The sequence below is a fragment of the Schistocerca nitens genome, chromosome 4 (assembly GCF_023898315.1).
Source record: "Schistocerca nitens isolate TAMUIC-IGC-003100 chromosome 4, iqSchNite1.1, whole genome shotgun sequence".
In the NCBI taxonomy this organism is placed as follows: Eukaryota; Metazoa; Arthropoda; class Insecta; order Orthoptera; family Acrididae; genus Schistocerca; species Schistocerca nitens.
Window position 1 is genome coordinate 402,203,104 of NC_064617.1, and position 21,098 is coordinate 402,224,201.

At 39.7% G+C, this 21,098-nt stretch overlaps 1 protein-coding gene across 1 annotated transcript in view; it reads right to left on the minus strand.

Moving 5' to 3' along the window:
- Nucleotides 1-21,098, minus strand: part of LOC126251761 (solute carrier family 22 member 7-like) — a 166,632-nt gene that overhangs the window by 32,101 nt on the left and 113,433 nt on the right. Inside the window, exon 6 of the mRNA XM_049952376.1 lies at nucleotides 3,280-3,501. Within this exon, the coding sequence (XP_049808333.1) occupies nucleotides 3,280-3,501 (222 nt within the window). The remainder of the gene's footprint in view (nucleotides 1-3,279; nucleotides 3,502-21,098) is intronic.

Below are 21,098 nucleotides of genomic sequence, written 5' to 3' on the forward strand. Positions count from 1 at the left end.
GTGTGTGAGAGATACATGTTATGTAAATATGTACCACATCCCTTCATATCTGACCTCATTATGATTATAATTGCCATCTATAGCCTTTACAGATCTGATGGTGGCAACTGAGATTGCTCAAAACAGACACCAGAAATAAAGGTACAATTAGTAACATTGGCTGTCATAGTTTTTACCTCTATATTTCATGTTATTCTAGATCACCCACATACTTGAGTAACATCAATCATGTACAAAATATCAGATACTGAAGTAAGTGACCATGTAACAGAAATCACTCAACAGAGGACTGGCTACTGGACTTTATGGGATACCAGTAAAAGTGTACATAGCGTATGCAGAACTTGTTCCTCTTCTAGCAGTAGCGTACCACAGGTTGCTGGAGGAGCAAAGTATTCCCAACAATGGAAAAAGAATGCGGCTCATAACAGAGGCATAAAACCATATGCATATACTCTGAAGAGCCAAAGAAACTGGTACACCTGCCTAACATAGTTTAGAGCCCCCACAAGCACACAGAAGTGCCACAACATGATTTGGCATGGACTCTAATACCGTCTGAAGTAGTGCTAGAGTGAATTGACATCATGAACCCTGCAGGGCTATCCATAACAGCATGAGGGAGTGGAGATCTCTTCTGAACAGCGCATTCCAAGGAATACCAAATATGCTCAATAATGATCATGTCTCAGGAGTTTGGTGGCCAGCATAATTGATTAAACTCAGAAGTGTGTTCCTGGAGCAACTCTGTAGCAATTCTGGACAGGTGGGATGTCACATTGTCCAGCTGGAATTTCCCAAGTCCATCGGAAAGCACAATGGACATGAATGGATGCAGGTGGTCAGACAGGATGCTTATGTACATGTCACCTGTCAGAGTCATAGCTAGATGTATCAGGGGTCACATATCACTCCAACTGTCCCACACCATTACAGAGTGTCCACCAGCTTTAACAGTCGCACATGCAGGGCCCATGGATTCATGTTATTGTCTCCATATCTGTACAAGTCCATTCCTTTGATACAACTTGGAATGAGACTCGTCTGACTAAGCAACATGTTTCTAGTCATCAACAGTCAGATGGTGTTGATGGGTATTGGCGAAGTGTAAGCTTTGTGTTGTGCAGTCATCAAGGGTACATGAGCGGGCCTTCAGCTCCAGAAGCTCATATTGATGATGTTTTGTTGAATGGTTCATACACTGACACTTGTTGATGGCCCAGCACTGAAATCTGCAGCAATTTGCAGAAGGGTTGTCTCTGTCACGCTGAGTGATTCTTTTCAGTTGTTATCGCTCCCATTCTTGCAGCATCTTTTCCCAACCACAGCAATGTTGGAGATTTGATGTTTCACCGGATTACTGATAGTCATGGTACATTCATGAAACAGTCCTATGGGGAAAATCCCCACTTCATTGTTACCTCAGAGATGCTCGTGTGCTGACTATAACACAATGTTCAAACTCACTTAAATCTTGATAACCTGCCATTGTAGCAGCAACAACTGAGCCAGACGCTTGTTGTCTTATATAGGTGTTGCTGACCTCAGCACCATATTATGCCTGTTTACATATCTCTGTATTTGAATGCTCATGCCTATACCAGTTTCTTTGGTGCTTCAGTATATCTCTCATGTTGGGCCAGGGGTGCCAGTTGGCCCTTAACATAAAATAAATTTAATGAATTGTGTTTAAGTGGCAGAAGGGCCCATTTCTGTATGATTATATTTGATTGTAGAACAATCATTGGAAGCAGTCACATGCACGCAATCTCAATGAGTTTGCACATGGCATAGTTCAGAGTGGAACAAACACATAAAACTATATGAAGGTAAGAGCACATCACAACGAGATTCATAGGAAGATTCTTTGAGAAATATAGTCTACACACAAAGGAGATAGCTTACAAAAGCCTCATTCAACAAATACTTTAATATTTCTAGTCAGTCAGTGATCCACAGCAAATCGGATTTAAAGAGGAAATGGAGACGATCCCAAAAAAGCAGTGTTCCTTTACAGGTTCATTTAGTAAAAAGCAAAAGCAAAAGCAAAAGCATCACAGAGATGTCCAGACAACTCCAGAGGTAGACATTGCAAGAGACATTCTGTATCATGGTGTGGTATACTATTAAAGTTCAGAAATGATAAATTCCCAGAAGAGTTGAACATTATACTGCTTACTCTTATGTGAAGCTCATGAAAATACTATGAAGGTGAAATTAGAGAAACTTGGGCTTACATGTAGGCTTCTCTCTTACCTTTTTTGCCACGAACCATTCATGGCAAACAGGACAAGGGGGTAGTAGTAGTGACACAATTAGTACCCACCACCACAGACCTTAAGATTGCCTGCAGAGTACAGCTGTAGAGATATGTAGAAGAAATAAAATGTCTAAGGTTTGCCGAAGAATATGTGATTCAGTCAGATAGCAAAGGACATGGAAGAATTGCTGAATGGAGTGATTAGTGCCTTGAAAAGAGAATGTAATATGGAAAAGAGCAAAAGTAGAACAAGGCTAATAGAATGCAGACAAATTAATTTGGGTGATGCTAAGGGAATTGAATTAGTAAATTAGACAGTAAAATCCGTAAGTCAGGTTTGTTATTTGGGGACAAACAGAACCAATACTGATGGTGACCAAAGTAGAGATGATGTAAATTGCATACTGACAATATCACGGGAAGCATTTCTTAAGGAGAGAAATTAACTAAAATATAATAGCAATTTAAATGCTAGAGAGTATCTTCTAATGGCATTTGTGTGGTGTGTGGCTTCATATAGAAGTGAAATATGTATAATATGCATTTCAGATAAGCAGACCGGAAGAGAATAGAAGCTTTTGAAATGTGGTGCTATAGAAGAATGCTGAAGATGAGATGGGTAGTTTGAGTAAAAATAATAAACTGAATCAAACCATGGAAAAGAAATTTGTGACACTCTTTCAGTAAAATAAGGGATCATATGATAGGACACATCCTGATGTATCATAGAAATATCAATTCAGTAATGACAATGGAAGGAATTGGGAGTGGATGGGGAAAGAGGAGATAAAATATGAGATTATCTGTGGGTGTTTCATTTACTTAGCATGTTATAACTGTACATAACCATCATTGAAATGTTAACTCCTATTTTCACCATACAATCCCATATAATGCCAATATCATCAATTTTAAATGAATTTGCTTACGTGCAGTAAGAAATGTTTTGTTCAATAGTGTCTTTTACATACATATGGTAACTGAGGATTGCAGTACCTACTTAAGCTTAAGGTACATACTTGCCACACATTAAAAGAACAGTATTCTTGAACAGATTTTTGTTGGTGAAGATAGTTTTGACACTCATGTTTGGACTTCTTTGTTGAGACAATATATTCAGCTTGCTGAACATATCTTGTGGTACTGGCTTGCCATTTACTTTAGCAATATGTTGAAGAACCTTGAGAGCCTCTTCTGGATGGCCCTTACTAATATACCATCGAGGAGATTCAGGCAGATACCTGCAGAAAATAATTTATCAAAGTACTACCACATTTTCATTGCAGAAATTCAATTTCATATTTAACATATTAACTGACTCTGCTGATCATAAACTTTTTTAAAAAGTAGTAGGCCTATTTATGAACTGTCTTGGAAGATTAGAGTGTACTTTAAGTGTCATGCCTGCATTGCTCAGTTGGTAGGAATATTACCAACAGAAGTCAATGTTTCTGGTTCATGTTCCAGTCCAGAAAATAGTTTTAATTAGGAAGTATCAGAGCAGCACTCACTCTCCTGCAGAGTAAAGTATTCAGTGTTTATGGTAGAAGTGAAATCTGATGAAGTGGAGCTATTCCTCCTTACCACATTTCAAGATATTCTATTTAATCAAAGCAAATGTAACCCAGGATAAATATACTACCACGGTCCATCATATTAATGACTTATCAGGTAATACTAATAACATCAGACTTTTGCAGATGATTGAGTTACATTACATTGTACTGTCAGGAAGTGCTGCACAAATATTCAGTCCTGTCTTAATTAGATTTCAAACTGATGCAAAGACTGCCAACATGTCTTAAATGTTTATAAATGTTATCGAAACACCATAAAAATTTAAAAATCTTCTTATTATCAAGTGATACAGATAATGATAGATTAAATCTCATTAAAAACTGAATTCAAGAATCAAACATTTTTCTACACCACTGATCATTTTCCATGAAATCAGTTTCATCACTGTAGCATAATACAGAATGTAGTAACACTTATGGGTACTTAAAAATAAAATACGTTAGTGTCAGTTAACTATACCACACATACTGAATACAGCAATAATAAAGTACACCACAGGAAAATTTCTAAGAGCTAGTGCCTGTAAGTTATAGTATAACACAGTATAGTACAAACCCTGTGCAATAGTAATTAGGTAGAGCGTACAGGACTTAATTGTATGAACTGCAGAAATATAACCACGCAAAATGTAAACACAACACACAATAATATAATAAACTATAGGAAACTTTGTTAAATGCTAATATTCTCCAGAGGCACCTCAAAGAAGTCTTTAATATGACAAATGGGTTATCTGATATGCAGCTGTACCACTTTGCGTGCACACAAGCACGCACTTTTGTTGAGTATTCTGGTCCTAGCACAAAAAGAGGATGACAGTGCTCCATGTGACCTGTTTCACACATTATGCACAGGACCTCTATTTTATTTTTAAAATATTCTTGATGTGAGGGGATCATCCACATACAATCAGATCCTATGACATACGAGTACATGACAGGAAAAGTAATGAGTATGTCACCCTAAGGTAATATAAACTCACTAAATCCCTAAGTTTGAAAATCAGGTATGACACCCTGAGATATATTTTCATGCAGATGACTGATATGTTCCAGTGGAATTTGGAGTCAACGTAAACACATAAAAGTTGTAGTGACTTATTTTATACTTTATTTGACATTCCCATTATGAGTTATTGGGTTTTATTACAGGGTGTATACGCGGACAAGGAAAAAAAATTCCTGGATTTTTCCCGGATTTCCCAGTTAAAAATACACTTTCTCCCGGGTGAAAACACACTTTTTCTGTGTTAAGTGACAGTATATTTTCCCTTGGAACTGCAAAATTTATCAATCCTTTGAATGGTTACTGTTTTATACACGGGTGTAGAATTTCCCGGCACTTTACAAAATGAAACTTAGGGAAAAAGACACGTCTTGGAAATATCTTTGATGAGCAGCAACATGTATGATGAATATTTTCGTATTACGAAAGTACACATTGGAATTCCACCAAACACCACATGTTACTTTCCGAATCATTGAAATCGAGATTGTGATGTGCTTTTGTATGCCAGTCATAGCTCATGTCACATGATCTCACCAGCCAATGACAGCAGAAATTCAGAGCACAGGACATGTGATGTAGTCAACTAACAGCAACAGAACTGTTGAGTAGCACCAACACATAAATGGGGAAAGTTAATAGTTTAATTAATATACATAGAAAAGAAAAACTTTCACACATAAAATTGGTCTCGAAGGTCAATAAGCTGCAAGAGAAGCTAAGTTTTCGCATATAATGTTGATCTTTTTTGCACATGTTACACTTTAAGATATATCAACACAAATGTGCCAGTAAAATTTTTAATGACAGAAATGTCTGATCTTCAGGGTTCGAAATTCTTCTAAATGGTTTGTCATCAAAGAGTTGATTTTTAAATGAGAGTCAAATTATCTTTGATTTAAGAAATTCATGGTACATTATCGCACATAGTTCAAGTTACATAAAAGAATATTTACTTTGAAAGTAACGCTTTTCGAACCACCATTCGCAATATATTCCCGCGACCTGTTAGAAATAGGTTCATTTCAGCAGTTGCCAGAGAGCACAGATAACAGGCGACACCGCACTTGCGCAGCTACCACGATGTAGGAAGCCCGTATGTACGTATGTGTAAAACATTAAAAGATCATACATTATGTCATAAAAGAAACAAGACATTAGAGAATACTGCAAGAGCTTCGGAATTTCGTGAACCATACTAAAATGTGCACATTTAAAGTGCATGCATAAGGTGCACGCCGGCTGCAGTGGCAGAGTGGTTCTAGGCGCTTCAGTCCGGAACCGTGCGACTACTACGGTCGCAGGTTCGAATCCCGCCACAGGCATGGACGTGTGTCATGTCCTTAGGTTAGTTAGGTTTAAGTAGTTCTAAGTTCTAGCGGACTGATGACCTTAGATGTTAAGTCCCATAGTGCTCAGAGCCATTTGAACCATTTTTTTTTTAGCTGCACATTCGTATGTCCAGATTCTCAATGAAGTAGACCTCGACCTGATATTAAGCTTTTCAGTGTGGTTTTGAGGATGTAAATTTTCTTGGAGCACCAGCACTGTATTATATCATGTTTGGTTCTTTATTGTGGCATAAGGCCATACAGGCTAGAAGATGAAAACATACACTTGAAATGCCTTAAGCAGTTGAAACTAGCCAGTACCGTGGAATTAAACATTTTGTTTCAAATACTGCATCTGTGGAAAGGGTTAATAAAAGTCAAATTTCCTTAGCAAACAGACAAAAATAACTTCATTGTACTGCAAGACGATTAATGCTTGACTGTCAGAAAGGTGGAAATAAAATAAAATCTCAAACTAATAACATATTTTAGCCTTCCGTAATTATGTGAATGTATTTTAATTTCTAAGGCACTGCACTCATGGACTGTGCGGCTGGTCCCGGTGAAGGTTCGAGTCCTCCCTCGGGCAGGGGTGTCTGTGTTTGTCATTAGGATAATTTAGGTTAAGTAGTGTGTTAGCTTAGGTTCAAATGGCTCTGAGCACTATGGGACGTAACATCTGCGGTCATCAGTCCCCTAGAACTTAGAACTACTTAAACCTAACTAACATAAGGACATCACACACATCCATGCCCGAGGCAGGATTCGAACCTGTGACCGTAGCAGTCACGCGGTTCCGGACTGAGTGCCTAGAACCGCTAGACCACCATGGCCAGCTGTTAGCTTAGGGACTGATGACCTTAGCAGTTAAGTCCCATAAGATTTCACACACATTTGAACATTTTTTGTGTTTTAATTCACTTTATAGCTCCCGGCCACAGATATCCGTTTTGTTTTCATTTGACTTGAGTAAAAAAAGGGGAACCAGCAAGATCACTAAACGTAAACTCGGGTCACGTGGAGACTACCCACTCTGCACATCAGCCCCAGATCTATGATATTTGCTAACCGGGACAATGCTAAAAAAATCGAATTTTCAAAAATATGTTCATATTGTAGCGCACATCTTTCTGAAAAGTCTGAAACATAAAACACATGTGTTCAAGGGCATGTTATTTGGTCTTAAGTGTGCCAAAGTGCAGTGCCATGCCTCTTCATACAGCATTCTTCCATAGCATGTCACTGTATTTCACTCTGTGGAATTGAAACGTGTATATTTTGTAATGGATGCCATCAAACCTACACAGGTCAATGGAAACTGAAATGTCCTGTGGTGCCTCTCCTGCTCTCCCAGCATGAACCTCTTTTTTTTAAAAAAAACATGCAATTAATAGCAAATGGGATTATTTGTAATCGGGAGAACAAGAACTCTTCAGAAAATTTGCACTCTTTATTGTCTATTAGCTAATAACTAGCTGTTTTTGTGACATAAAATTAAATATAGGATACATAAAACCAATAAAGACAAGAGACAAGCAAGAAAGTTCACATTTCTTCAGTCCTTAGCTCCGAGCATTTTTTTCTCTCTAATCTTGCTACTGCTTTACATGGTGTGCTTTCCTTTCTGCTAAGGAATCTATTACCTCATCAAAGTTTGGCAAATGTTTTGCTACATGAAAAATCAAAATGTTGTTATCTAATACCGAAAAAGCTGTTAATACAAATAATACCCAAGACTGGTGTGATTTCTCGATCTGATTATGTCTATTTTGCCACTGTCTGCTAGATAAAACAAAATAGGTCTTTCTAATATTGCAGCAATTTTGTAACACACACCAAGTAAACGAGACTGTTTTGGCACAAATCGTCATTTTTATAACACAACAGAATATAATTCACAAAGTACCAATATCAAATGCCTATAAGGCCTACTGCAAGCAAAAAACTTTATGTTAGGAAATAGTTTCACGTTTCATTAATACACACCAATTTCTCAAGCACGACATTGAATAGTTGTATTACAAAATTTTCATACAAATTTGGAATCGTCTTATACTTCCATAATTTGTGTGATGTCCCCGTTTCTTCTCCTTCCTCTTTCTTAAAAACAATCTTGTCATCAAGAATTCTGTAGCTATTACTGCCATTGTCAAAATTTGTTCGCCGATTAATGTCACAAACCCTGCCAGAATCACAGGTTTAGTTATTCCACGATTGTTCTCCAATTAGACATTGTTACATATTCGTACAACACGCTTTCCACATTACTTCCAGGATAGAACTCAAGTGGCTGTTAGCCAGGGACTAGTGTAACGATATGGCAAAAAATTTTCTGTCAAAATTTCATTTTCTTGGATACACCAAGAAGATAATATGTAATCTTTCTCACCTGTTATTCCTGTTAGTCGTTTATTTCCACTCTGGTACTATGAATCTATGGATTTCGCTAGTAATTATAACAAAGCTGAACATTTGCAAACCCAATCAACCACATAGACAGCGATTGGCATTCATCCGTTCGTCTTTACTCCACTCAGCTCCTATAGCCCTGCCCCTTTTGTCTGCGGAAAGTTTATTTCTATATGTGACGAGGATTCTCCTCACAGAGACATCATGCACACTATGCACACATTCAAAAATCAACTTATGATTCATTCAGAAATCAACTTAAAATGTGTTCAAAAATGTTCAAAAACCTACAGGGATGCATTTCAAAATCATAAGAATAATCGATGGACCAAAATGCGCTGGATGCTAGGCGCTTTGTGAAACAAGTCCCCCCCCCCCCCACAGGAATATCAATATGGTGCCCCGTTTTCCTGGTAGCATCTAGTTGCTTGCTGTGACTGCTTGCACAGCCAACAGCCACTTTCCTGTAGCCAGAAGCAGGAGAATCTACTACTCAAACACGACTCAAATGTGCATGCGCCCGCTCGTAACTGCTAAAACGAATCTAATGTAAACAGTTGTGACTTCATGCTCATCGGAGGCAATTTGTTGTTATGCAGCATTGCATAGTCTTCCTAAAGCCTTTGACTCATTGTGCTGTTGGCAGCAGCTTGCATGGGCACTGTGTGTCATCGTCACGCATTTCCTTTGCAATTTAAGCTATTTTCGTTTTTTTCTCTCGTTTATCTTTTATTGTTGAAGTTTTATTCTGCAGTAAGGGGAAACAGCAATATCCTTTGGTAGAGTATCGATTCTTACCAGTCAAAATTACAAAAATGTAACTGAAAACTAAAACAATGAAAAATTCCTGGAATTCTAAAAAAATTCCCAGGTTTTTCCCAGTTTTCTCCTGGATGAAAAAAATTTCTGGGTTTTTCCCAGATCTCCCGGTTGTCCCAGGTCATGTGCACCCTGTATTAGGATTACACAGGAGTATTAGATTCAAATTAGTTGAAGGCCATATCAACAGTTTCTTTTGCTATCCTATTCAGGTCTGAAATCCTTCAACACATGGTGAGTAGAGTCGTATCATCAGCATAACGTATGACAGAGTGAGCTATATTATTAGGTAAATCATTGATTGCTCTAATGAAGAAGGGTCTAAGAATAGATCCTTGGGGGACATCTCTGCTGGTTTCCATCAAAGAGGAATTTATATTTCTGAGACAAATTGTTTTCTGTTGCTTGAATAAGAATACATTACATTTAATGTGCTACCATATACACTATAAAACTCCACCTTCCTTGGTAGTATGTCAACAGGAATGCAACCTAATGCTTTAATTGGATCACAAAATAGCAGTGATACCATGCTTTTGTCTTCGTGAGCTGTTCAAGTTCAGTACACCATTTCCAAAATGGCTGCTGTTGTTTTTCTGCCCTTGCAAAAACCGAACTGATTGTTACATAGCAACTTGTTTTTCTCAAATTAGCTGCTTATCTGTGCATATATCTTTGGAAATATTGGCACAATTGTAAAATTTGAAGCAAAATCATCAGAACAACAAAATTTATATATTTCATTTCCTTGGGGGAAAAAAAAAAAAAAAAAAAAAAAAAAAAAAAAAAAAAAAGGAACATTAAGGTAAGAAATATACAACATAGCAAACAATGAGACTGGGAAAATTAATTTGGGAAAATGAATTTGGAAAATATATTTGAAAATAAATAAAGAACAGGCCAAAAAAACTACAAAAACTTTTAATACCTATTTTTGTAGGTAATTTACATTTGATTACATACTTAGTGGAATACTAACTGTTTTTTAGGAAATAAATAAAGAATTCAAGAAGTCACTACATAGAAGTGATTTGTGTGCACATGCAATGATTTTAATTAACAAGTGATTGGAATGTGTGCAAAAGCTGCCCATAAAATAGTAATGAGGGGCATCTTGTGCATGAAATATAAGTATTGGTAACATGGGAAGTGTGTGAAAATAAACCTGAAGTACATAAACAATGAAGATCACTGGTCATCCCATCAGTGCACTGCACAAACAGCAGAAACTAAAATAAAATAATCCAAAGATAAAAAAAATATTTGTATTATAAGATTATGTATCAATCATTTCTAAATGCAAGGCATGTTCCAAAACTATATATACTAGATTTTTATAGGAGGGTTGTACCAAAAGTAAGGTTCCCAATGAGCTACAGCCTCGAGGGAAGGTACTAGGCTAAATCTGACAACAGTGCCATGCGCAGTGGTTCCCCCACTCTCGAGCCCACCTGTCTGTGATTTGCTATGTCACTCAGTGTTGGCTCGGTGACCATCAAAGATAGAAGTGTTGATCGCCGCTCCCAGCCAAGTGTGAGGTTTGATCAGTGATCCGGTTTCTCCACACAAGGAAGTTACCACCCATGGAGATTCATTGACAACTGACTGGGGTTTATCATGAAGAGTGCATGTCCCTTCAGCACATCCTCAAATTGTGCAGCAACTTTAAGAAGCACATAGGAAGTGGAAGTGCAGGAAGTAGAGTAGTAGGGCTCTGGGAGGGAGAGAGGGAGGGACAGAGAGACAGAGAGAGAGAGAGAGAGAGAGAGAGAGAGAGAGAGAGAGAGAGAGAGAGAGAGAGAGAGACGTGGGGGATGGAGAAAGGGGGGAGGGGGGGGGCTTGGAGAGGTTCTGGGATGGACCTCAGGTTTTGAGGGGAGACTGGAGATCCTGCTAGATTTCTGGAGTTGTGTCACTGTGGTGGGGTTTGTAGGTGGACATCTGACAAACCAACGACCTACCTATCTTAATGTTGGCATCCACCTCAGAGATAACTACATCAGTATCTCTGTCCACATCAAATCTACCCATCATTAACAACACATCCAGTTCAACAGCTGCCACCAGTTTCATGCCAACAAGACCCTCCCACAGAGGCTAGCCACTCTTGTTTATCTCAGTTGTAGTGACAAGCAATCTCTTGCCAATTATGTCAAAGGTCCAACTGGTCTTTCACAGACTGAAATTACCCTCCCAGTCTTGTCCAGAAACAGATCTCACATGCCTTGTCCCTCCACTCACCTACATCCTTCCCCAACTCAACTGTCTAGCCACAAAGCAACACTCCTCTCATGACTCAGTACCACCCAGGACAGGAGCAACAATCACATTCTCCACCAGAGTTTCATGCCCTAAAGAGAGGAATAACCTCCCCCCATCCTCCCCACCTCTCTTATAGTGGTACTCAATAGCCCATAGAATAATATTCTGGGCCATTTGTATGGCATCCCTGATCCCAAACCTCTGTTTTATGACACATATCCCTGAAACAGGCCTGAATGCAAGAGTTGTCCCATACATCCTCCCACTATCATCTATACCACTCCTGTCACAGGCATCTCTTACACTATCAAAGGCAGGGCTACCTGTGAAAGCAGTGATATTATTTACAAACTAAGCATGCAAATACTGTGCCACTTTCTACATGGGAATGACAACTAACAACTGACTGACTGCACAAATGGCCACTGCCGAACTGCAGTGAAGAGGTAGCTTGATCATCTAGCTGCTGAACATGCTACCGAACAATGTGCTTCAGTTTATGTCTGTTTCACAACCCATGCCCCTTCTGAATTCTTCCCAGCAATATCAGCTTTTCTGAAATGCACAGATTTGAACTCTCCTATAACACTGTCTTCATTCCCAGAACTTCCCTTGCCTCAGCCTTCACTAGTCCCTTTCCTCCATCTACTTATCACCTTCCGTGCTCCCTGTTGAACACCACCCACACCCCTTCTGTCACACCAACACACTCAATAGTCTTTTCCCCTTCTCCACTTCTCTCCTCTCCCCTTAACCTTTCTCTTTCCCATTCTACAACTGCCCCCTCCCATCCCCTGGCATATTCTCCTGTCATTGCATCTAGCAGCCATATCCTGCCCTCACCATGTCCCTGCATGCTTCCATGGGCAGCACGTCATCTTCCACCACCCCAACCCTGCCATCTCTTCTTCTACACTCCCTACACCCCCTCCTCACCTCACCAAACACCATAGCAAATTGCTGCTCTTGTTGGATACAACTGCAGGCACCAGTGCCATGAGTGTTCTGTTCTCGAGTGGCTTAATGCCTCCTCCATGTAGTGAGTGATGATCTACTCTCTCCGTATTTTTTTTTAGTTCATGCTGGATTTCCCATAGAATTATAGGTTTGATGACCATATTTTGTTGAGTAATTCCTCAGTTCTGCACCACAGTAATGACTGCTCAGGCCAGGGGGAGAAAGCAGCGCATATTTTATAACCAGAACCTAAAAGTGAATGCCACAAAATACCAGTTACTGGAGTGCAGGTGACCCATTTCACAGATCTGTAAATAACATGGCATTTATTATTGTGTATTATACACTCCTGGAAATTGAAATAAGAACACCGTGAATTCATTGTCCCAGGAAGGGGAAAGTTTATTGACACATTCCTGGGGTCAGATACATCACATGATCACACTGACAGAACCACAGGCACGTAGACACAGGCAACAGAGCATGCACAATGTCGGCACTAGTACAGTGTATATCCACCTTTCGCAGCAATGCAGGCTGCTATTCTCCCATGGAGACGATTGTAGAGATGCTGGATGTAGTCCTGTGGAACGGCTTGCCATGCCATTTCCACCTGGCGCCTCAGTTGGACCAGCGTTCGTGCTGGACGTGCAGACCGCGTGAGACGACGCTTCATCCAGTCCCAAACATGCTCAATGGGGGACAGATCCGGAGATCTTGCTGGCCAGGGTAGTTGACTTACACCTTCTAGAGCACGTTGGGTGGCACGGGATACATGCGGACGTGCATTGTCCTGTTAGAACAGCAAGTTCCCTTGCCGGTCTAGGAATGGTAGAACGATGGGTTTGATGACGGTTTGGATGTACCGTGCACTATTCAGTGTCCCCTCGACGATCACCAGTGGTGTACGGCCAGTGTAGGAGATCACTCCCCGCACCATGATGCCGGGTGTTGGCCCTGTGTGCCTCGGTCGTATGCAGTCCTGATTGTGGCGCTCACCTGCACGGCGCCAAACACGCATACGACCATCATTGGCACCAAGGCAGAAGCGACTCTCATCGCTGAAGACGACACATCTCCATTCGTCCCTCCATTCACGCCTGTCGCGACACCACTGGAGGCGGGCTGCACGATGTTGGGGCGTGAGCGGAAGACGGCCTAACGGTGTGCGGGACCGTAGCCCAGCTTCATGGAGACGGTTGCGAATGGTCCTCGCCGATACCCCAGGAGCAACAGTGTCCCTAATTTGCTGGGAAGTGGCGGAGCAGTCCCCTACGGCACTGCGTAGGATCCTACGGTCTTGGCGTGCATCCGTGCGTCGCTGCGGTCCGGTCCCAGGTCGACGGGCACGTGCACTTTCCGCCGACCACTGGCGACAACACCGATGTACTGTGGAGACCTCACGCCCCACGTGTTGAGCAATTCGGCGGTACGTCCACCCGGCCTCCCGCATGCCCACTATACGCCCTCGCTCAAAGTCCGTCAACTGCACATACGGTTCACGTCCACGCTGTCGCGGCATGCTACCAGTGTTAAAGACTGCGATGGAGCTCCGTATGCCACGGCAAACTGGCTGACACTGACGGCGGCGGTGCACAAATGCTGCGCAGCTAGCGCCATTCGACGGCCAACACCGTGGTTCCTGGTGTGTCCGCTGTGCCGTGCGTGTGATCATTGCTTGTACAGCCCTCTCGCAGTGTCCGGAGCAAGTATGGTGGGTCTGACACACCGGTGTCAATGTGTTCTTTTTTCCATTTCCAGGAGTGTATAATACATGTACCACACTAATAATACTTTTTCTGATGTAATGAAATAATACTGTCTCTGACTAAATACAGAAAACTGTATAATACGGGCTAATTTTTCCATTGCAAAACCATTCAATAAAATCAGGAAGAGAGAGTGCCAACATACATCTGAACACAATACTGTTGCTAGGTGGAAGCTGTTACGTCTGTTAATGGCAACTATCTAACAAAGCAAATTAAGTATCATTTATCTTCTGGGCAGTTATACTATCATAAGCACATTAAGCAGTTTTAGGAAGGCTCATAGATAAGTTTTTTCCCCAACCATCTGACTAAAAATTTTGGTTGAAGTCACCATGTGAATTTCTTATGGCTTTTGATATTTACATCCTTATGGAGTAGGTATTAAAATCCATGGAGAAGAAATAAAAACTTTGAGGTTCGCTGATGACATTGTAATTCTGTCAGAGACAGCAAAGGACTTGGAAGAGCAGTTGAACGGAATGGATAGTGTCTTGAAAGGAGGATATAAGATGAACATCAACAAAAGCAAAACGAGGATAATGGAATGTAATCGAATTAAGTCAGGTGATGCTAAGGGAATTCGATTGGGAAATGAGACACTTAAAGTAGTAAAGGAGTTTTGCTATTTGGGGAGCAAAATAACTGAAGACGGTCGAAGTAGAGAGGATATAAAATGTAGACTGGCAATATCAAGGAAAGCGTTTCTGAAGAAGAGAAATTTGTTAACATCGAGTATAGATTTAAGTGTCAGGAGGTCGTTTCTGAAAGTATTTGTATAGAGTGTAGCTATGTATGGAAGTGAAACATGGATGATATATAGTTTGGACAAGAAGAGAATAGAAGCTTTCAAAATGTGATGCTACAGAAGAATGCTGAAGATAAGGTGGGTAGATCACGTAACTAATGAGGAGGTATTGAATAGGATTGGGGAGAAGAGAAGTTTGTGGCACAACTTGACTAGAAGAAGGGATCGGTTGGTAGGACATGTTCTGAGGCATCAAGGGATCACCAATTTAGTATTGGAGGGCAGCGTGCAGGGTAAAAATCGTAGAGGGAAACCAAGAGATGAATACACTAAGCAGATTCAGAAGGATGTAAGTTGCAGTAGGTACTGGGAGATGAAGGAGCTTGCACAGGGTAGAGTAGTATGGAGAGCTGCATCAAACCAGTCTCGGGACTGAAGACCACAACAACAACAGCAACAGCAACAACAACAACAACGGAGTGCTTATTGTCTCTTAATTTTTTAGGGGGAAGCTGGTCAGTTTGTGTGCTGCTTGCATGTACTACTTCCAAATTATTTAGGGATTATTTGTTTGAAACTGTTCATTTCATAAAATGGTGAGGGGGAGGGGCAAGTATCACCCAAGCAATAATTTATTTCAGACGGTTATTGTGAATTGCTCTGGTATTCATCTTACAAATAGCGGCATTTCTGAGAACACTGGTGAAAGCTGTTGGCATTGACACTTTATTTTACCATGCTATAAATATAATCATCCCCAGGAGCTTGGCACACAGCTGTGCATCTCAACTCAGTTGTGGTCATTAATGTTGCAACTTAACCTCCCATTGTCTACCATCAACTATGTTGTCATTGTCCCTGTTGTCTCCTCCTGTCACTACATTGCTTTATTCATGTTAACTGCTAACACTTTTCAACCTTCCTCACCTCTTCCCATCATTGATACATGTGAAGTACTCCAGTACTTATGCGGAGACAATTGCCAGATTACCTCTATCTTGCTCTGAACAGAGAGTAAGTCACGGGGTCTTGCCACATCAACTCCCGTATTTCCTCTTCTTTGAATCTTTAGTATAATGTAAAATCATGTGGTCCACCACATCTTGTCCACTTCTTCTCACTAGCTTAACCACTACTTGAGAAGCCCCCATAGCCCCATCAGCTTGCATGTGCCCACAAAATGAATCACATCACAGGTGGTCACCCTTGTTCAAGTGTTATCTGCAAGTGGTAATATTCTTTTAACTGCTCTTCATAAGACCAGATTTACTCATGTTGATCAAATATGGTATCTATTATACATTAACACACATTCCATAACTTGGCTGCAATCAAAAGAACTTGATTGTGTTAACAACACACACTTTGAAGGGGAGTCTAAGTGATTTGTTCATGGCTTTCTCCTCCCACTGCACTGATGAATCTTTTTGAAGGACCGATTGATGTACCTACTGATTTTATCACAGAATATGAATAATATGCAATACCTTCAGTGCATTAATACAATATGTTTTTGTTTTTGATGATGCTTTGCTAAAACAGCCCAGTAATTTTTGTACTGATTTCAGGATGTACACATTTACATGCTTGCTGTAAGCTTGTTAATTGCCTCCAGAAACAATTTTCACTCAGCAGTGGAGTGTGCACTGATCTGAAACTTTCCAGCTGATTAAAGTTGCATACCAGACAGGGACTTTACCCTGAGACCTCTCCCTTTCACAGGTAAGCACTATCAACTAATTTATCCAAGCATTACCCATTACCCACCCTCTTAGCTCCAGTTCTGTCAATAGCTCTCCTCCTACATTCCTTTCCTGTAGGAGCGCTAATCTAGTAACTTATGCAGTAGAAGTTCAGCAAATTATCAGGCTTCATAAGAACACAAAATGGAATTTATTCAAAACAAAACTAAAATATTTATACAAAATAAATGTCTACAAACATTAAAATAGCTGTAACCTACTACCTATGATAACTACAGAATGACAGGAACTGAACTAGAAGTAGATGTAGATTTAATGACCAAACCATGAAGGGATTGAGAAAAAAAGATAAAAGAGAAAAAGAAAAAAATTCATCTTTGTAAGAATTTTAACAAGTTTAGTCCTTGAGCCCAGAAACCTAGATGGGGATGTACAGTGCTTAACACTATCGCCAGACCAATATGAGGTTGCAAGCTTAAGAAACTGCCGATTTCAAACTGGATGATTACAAATTGTGGGGGAAAATGTGACACAGTTATGTACCACCTATAAGCAAACACCCCCCAACACAACATAAAAGAGGGCACAAGTTGACAAACAGGGCAGAGTTCAACAGTTTGAGAGTTCCTGCTGGCAGACAAGCCTCAGGTGTCTGTCAGCCAACAGCAGAAAATTATCTGCATGAAAGAATCCGTTCAGTTAAGCTTGTACCCTAAGAATGACTTTCATTCTTGCCTGTACATACCTCTGGACTGTGAACAGTTAGTCTATCATGGCTTACTTGTACCTATTGTTACTTACAGTATGACTTAACGGAACCAGATGGTTTGATTAGAGCAATAAGAAACTGTTTCCTTTCACGATTCAAGTGAAAGTGATACGCCAAGCAGGCTACTTGTTCTATTAATTTAATCATCTATTAAGCCTCACCTACACTCTATGCTCATTGAAAATTATGATCCAGTGTCTGTTCTTCAACATGTTCATGTAAACTTGGGAAGAAGCTATAAAATCAGACCAAGGTACCAACCCAGAAGCTCATTTCTTCATTTCTATCTCCCTAGCCAGATACCTGAGTCTTTCTGCATTGTCTCCTACTACAGAGACCTTATACACCTCGGCTAGAGCCTGTCTGACTTATTCCCTTGCACAAAGCCACTTGGAAGTCAAAGAGTCTGTAGACCTGAAAAATCCCACATCACTTCCTATTCAACTGAAGGATACACATAAGTATGTTGTGGCCCCCGCCAGCTTATGACAAATGATATGTGCAAAATTTTTACTTTGTAGTTTGTCAAAATCAGTAATACTAACCATTTGGTTGTGGTGAACTGTTTTCAGAAATTTAAGCACACCAGCTGATAAATATACTTTAGTGCTCAACGAATAATTAATGAACAAGCTGTTGGGAAAGAATTATTATACTGATACATATGGACATCTAGAATGTGCTTACAAGGGAACCTCCCCATCACACCCCCCTCAGATTTAGTTATAAAATGGCACAGTGGATAGGCTTTGAAAAACTGAACACAGATCAATCGAGAAAACAGGAAGAAGTTGTGTGGAACTATGAAAAAATAAGCAAAATATACAAACTGAGTAGTCCATGTGCAAGATAGGCAACATCAATGTAAGCTCAGTAGTGTCGTGGTCCCGTGGTTAGCATGAGCAGCTGCCGAACGAGAGATCCTTGGTTCAAGTCTTCCCTCGAGTGAAAAGTTTAATTTTTTTATTTTCAGTTTATGTGACAATCTCTCATGTTTTCATCACTTTTTTGGGAGTGATCACATCCACAAGAAAACCTAAATCGGGCAAGGTAGAAGAATCTTTTTATCCATTCGCCAAGTGTACAAGTTAGGTGGGTCGACAACATATTCCTGTCATGTAAAGCACATGCCGTCACCAGTGTCGTATAGAATATATCAGACTCTATTTCCTGTGGAGGAATCGGTTGACCTATGACCTTGCGATCAAATGTTTTCGGTTCCCATTGGAGAGGCACGTCCTTTCGTCTACTAATCACACGGTTTTGCGGTGCGGTCGCAAAACACAGACACTAAACTTATTACAGTGATCAGAGACGTCAATGAACGAACGGACAGATCATAACTTTGCGAAAATAAAGAAAATAAACTTTTCCCTCAAGGGAAGACTTGAACCAAGGACCTCTCGTTCGGTAGCTGCTCATGCTAACCACCGGACCACGGCACTACTGAGCTCACATTCTCCTTGACATTGCCTATCTTGCACATGGACTACTCAGTTTGTATATTTTACTTACTTTTTCATAGTTCCACACAACTTCTTCCTGTTTTCTAGATTGATCTGTGTTCAGTTTTTCAATGCCTATCCACTGTGCTAACTCATAACTAAATCTGAGGGAGGTGCGATGGGGAGTTTCCCTTTTTAAGTTTCGTAGAAGTGTTAAGACTCTTACTTCTTTTTCATGTAGCTGTAGTGGTCTATGCAATTTTACGTGTGACAACATTACTGGCTGGCTTTCACCACAGTGCTACTAGCTTTCAACTCAATACTTTAGATTTCAGTATGCCTTGTGCATGTAAATGCCCATCAAGTACCATATTGCCATTGTTAAAGTGTCCAATAACTTGAGAACTGACTCCTTCAACATTACAACAATACGTTATCACTGCTAAGCTAATACTGATAGACAAAATAGTCTGAATTAACACACCTAATATCATCATGGTGAGTACGATTACTAATGAAACATTAGGTACCTGTCTGCTTGTTTAACAGTATTGACCATTTAGATACTTAAGGTCACCCCAAAGAGTGTAAGAGTAATTTGAACTTCAGTGATGATCACTATGTCACTGACATATACACTGAAGTGCTGAGGGATGTTCACAAATGGTCTCAGGAGAACAAAGTAACTCTCAACATAAAGAAAACTAATACAATATGCTTTAGAATGGACAGAAAACAGAGTCCCTTAAATTTAAAACTAGATAACATCTCCATAGATGATGTACCTACAACAAAATTCTTAGGGTTGCCATTGACAGCCAAATGAAGTGGAATGAACATGCTATGAAGCTCTCGAAAAAGATATCCACAACATGTTATGCACTTAGAGTCCTTGTATCCACATGCAGTAGTGAATGTTTGAGAACTGTATACTTTACTTATGTTCATTCAGTAATCAGTTATGGTATTATTTTCTGGGAAAACAGTGCTCAGAATTTACAAATAGTATTTAAAATGTTAAAAAGAGCAATAAGAATTATAACAAAAAGCAGTAATTGGGCCCACTGCAGAGAACTTTTCAAAATGTTAGAAATTCTAACTGTTCCTTGTAAATTTATGTTCCAAACCATAGTGTACATAAAAAAATATAGAAAATTATAGCACAAATAGCAGTTTTCATAACTATAATAGAAGAACAAGTCTCTGTCTTCACCTAGACAGGAAGAATAAACATAAGACTCAAAATATCTTCTTGTATGAAGGTGTAAAACTGTATAATAAACTGACACAGAAAATAAAAGAAGCAGATAACATGTACCGCTTTAGGAAAAATCTTAAATTGTTTTTGCAGGAACACTGCTTTTACACTATAAGTGAACTCCTTAGTACAAAATGATTGTAAATAGATTTTGTTTCACAATATTTTGGTAAGGAGCAAAAATGATTTAAATGACTTATATGTCACAATGTTTAACTGCATGTAACAACAAACTGTATAAATATATGAATGTACACAACTGACAACATCCATACATTTTAAAATGTCCACAGATGGCTAAATAAATAAACTGGTTTCTGCATTCACCTGGCATTGTTTTGCAATACTTTCTTATTTTATTGCCTGCTTTTTTCCAGAGCCATTCTTGTAACTACTTCCTTTTAATATTCCATACTCTTAGTCTCTTTGATGGCACTGTTAAGATCTTTGAGATTTTATTTTTAGATTTCTTCACTTGTCGCCTTCACCTTTTCTGCTTTACTCTCGCCCTATTGTTCCTCCTTTTTTTAAAAAATAGACCTGACTATCAACTCCTCCACATAGATTTCTTTCTATCCTGGTCAGCATGCAAATATTTATTATCTTAACAATGAGCTTTGTCATGCCAGGAGCAACCCCTTTCAGAAATAATGAATGCTATCCATTATAAAGAAATTATGGAGTTATCTCTTTGTGACCATTCCCCACCACTACGATTTGCCACATTGGTCTTGTGTAAACAAGGAGATCAGAGCTGCCAATGACCTCCTTTCTGATATATGCAA